Source organism: Dermacentor andersoni, chromosome 8, assembly GCF_023375885.2.
Source record: "Dermacentor andersoni chromosome 8, qqDerAnde1_hic_scaffold, whole genome shotgun sequence".
Classification (NCBI taxonomy): domain Eukaryota; kingdom Metazoa; phylum Arthropoda; class Arachnida; order Ixodida; family Ixodidae; genus Dermacentor; species Dermacentor andersoni.
The window spans coordinates 102,440,098-102,442,528 of record NC_092821.1 but is presented as its reverse complement, the minus strand read 5'-3'; the positions used below and the strand labels follow the sequence as shown (position 1 = coordinate 102,442,528).

The following is a 2,431-nucleotide window of genomic DNA, read 5'->3' as shown; positions in this document are numbered from 1 at the left end:
AGACGCTTAAGCTTCGCCTTCAAGAGTGGAACGCGACAGCTTCCCGTCGTCCCGCCAAGGGGTGTAAGACATTGCACTACGGCGCAGCGATCACTTACGAGGCGCCCCGCATCGGACGTTGCGCCCACCTATCACGCGCTGAGCGTCGAGCAACGCAGCGTTCGGCGCGGCAACGAAACGTGCCCCTGAGCAAACGGAACGAACCAAAGAACTCGGTGTCTCGGAGGGGGAAACGATCTATGCCAGCCAAATGTCGTTATCAGCACGGGCAGAGAGATAGGTAGATAGTAATCTAAAGAAAAGAACGGCGCTTGATTCTGCAACCCGTGTGGGAGCACGGCGAAGCGTCGTCAGGGGAGAGGGAGTCGGTGCCGCGATGCGCCTGGCACCGGTCCGCGCACAGCCCCAATGCGCGCGTGGCGCGCCATCTGTCGGCGCAGTGCCGTACATTGAGAGGAGGGGGTCTTCTGTGTTTGCCGCAAGATGGCTCTGCGTGTGCGGTAAGCACAGAAGAAATGTATCGGAAACGTACTTCGCTACTCGTGTAAATGCGACTTGTGTAAGTTACATGCTCATAATTACCGATATACACCGCAGTATAACTTGCTACGGCCTGTTTCTAAGGCAAAACCGCATTCACTAGAAGCGCTTTTGTACCGCTTTCAAGCATCGAACTCGTGGCTTAGTCATTCTGCTTCTGGACGCCGTGCAGTACGGACGCAGAATGGAGGGCTCCTCGAGAGCTGCGAAAGCGGCCGACGTTGGCCGTGGTACCCCGTGTTCTGCGTTGCCCAAGGATTACCGTGTCATCTTGCCTCCGTTACCAACAGGTGAAGGACAAAGGCGCGCAGTTGTATTGCACTGCGACGTCACTGGACGGCCTTATAGAATCGACGACTTCCGGAAGCCCTTGAAGGATGCTGGAGTAATTCAGCAAGTAGGTGGAATTGGCGCCTACCAAATGTCGCACGTGTGGCTGCTGAACATGAAGACAGATGAGGCAAAGCAGACGCTGCTAGACGCCGGACCACTACTGGTGAAGAACCGGCCATGCCTCGTCATTGATCCAGCGAGGCAAGAACTCAGGATTAAGCTACATTGGGTCGCGTTCGACGTCACCTCTGAGATCATTCGACGAGCCTTCCGAGAGTATGGCGAGATAAAGGAAGTCATCAGTGATCGGTGGAAGGCCGAGGACTTTGAGCGCGCCGAGTCAACGACTCGTCTGGTGCGTCTTCTGCTGCGCGATGGTGTCACACCAGACCGCATCCCACATCAGATGCGTCTTGGTAGCGGCACTGCGCTAGTGGTTGTGCCTGGACGTGCCCCGTTATGCCTTCGTTGTCACAACACTGGACACATACGACGTGAATGCCGAGTGCCCAGGTGCGCTGCCTGCCGAGCGTTCGGGCATGAGCAGGCTAATTGTACTCGCTCGTACGCCAGAGTTGCAAGCGTAGGCGGTGAAGCAGACCGGAGCGAGATGCTCATGGACGAAGAGGAAGCGGAGAGCGTGGCTGGGATGGTGGCGTCTATCAGCGACGCGGCCGCAGTGGCGGCGTCCACCAGCTCAGCAGGTTCGCAAGAGAACAAGGCTGCAGACGCTCGGGCAGCAGACGCCACTCTGGAAGACGCTTCGACAGGAAAGTACGAAGAAGGTTCGGCAGAGCGCCCTTCTGAAACCCACTCTTTAGGAAAGCAGCTGCCACTAAGTGCGTCCGGGAGTGGTGAGAAAACAGCTGAACTCAAGACCGCAGTAAGCGAGGTCGTTGCGACGCTCGAAGACAGTGATTCGACGGATGAGGCTGCGATGGACGCCGAGGCAACACCTACGAAACGCCGTCTCGGCAAAGCAAGCACGGCTTCTCAAGACACCCGGCTACGAGCAACGGAGAGGCGGGGGACCGAGCCTGGAACCAAAAAGCCTCGGGTGGCCACCAGCCATCAGCGGTCGGCGTCGCTTACACGCGGCGGCGGCAAGTCGACGCCCTGAGCGTCGACTGGACTGTGTGTTGCTACAAGGCAAGGTCTGTGAGGGGAGCGCCGTAGGCTCGGTCTGGTGTCACTCGCCAATATGGAGTCCTTAGAGAGGTCGATAAATATTGCAACACTTAACGTAAGTAGAGAGAGAGGATCAGACAGAGCGTATGGTGCGTCCTTTCACGAGACGCTATAACGTGTGTGTTGCCCATGCGGTGGGGAGGTCTTCGGGGTGCATTTTGTTAATCCGGCAGAGTCTTGGTGCTGTAGTGCAGTCAGTGACTACCTGTGAGTCTGGCCGTTTCATTATATCTGACTTTTCCCTGTCAACAGAAAATTGGCGAGTAATTTGTCTTTATGCACCAACTCAGGCTCAAGAGCGAAAGCTTTTTTTTGAAGAAATGGAGACGTACTTGAAATGCGAGCGTAGACTAATCCTGGCGGGAGATTT

The 2,431-nt window shown here is 56.4% G+C and overlaps 1 protein-coding gene across 1 annotated transcript; it reads left to right on the top strand.

Annotated features, from left to right (window-relative positions):
• The first annotated feature begins 700 nt into the window (after positions 1-700).
• LOC126529270 (uncharacterized) lies at positions 701-2,103 on the top strand. Its single transcript, XM_050176874.3, has one exon. The coding sequence runs from the start codon at positions 725-727 to the stop codon at positions 1,991-1,993; it is 1,269 nt and encodes a 422-aa protein (XP_050032831.1). The 5' UTR covers positions 701-724; the 3' UTR covers positions 1,994-2,103.
• The last annotated feature ends 328 nt before the right edge of the window (positions 2,104-2,431 follow it).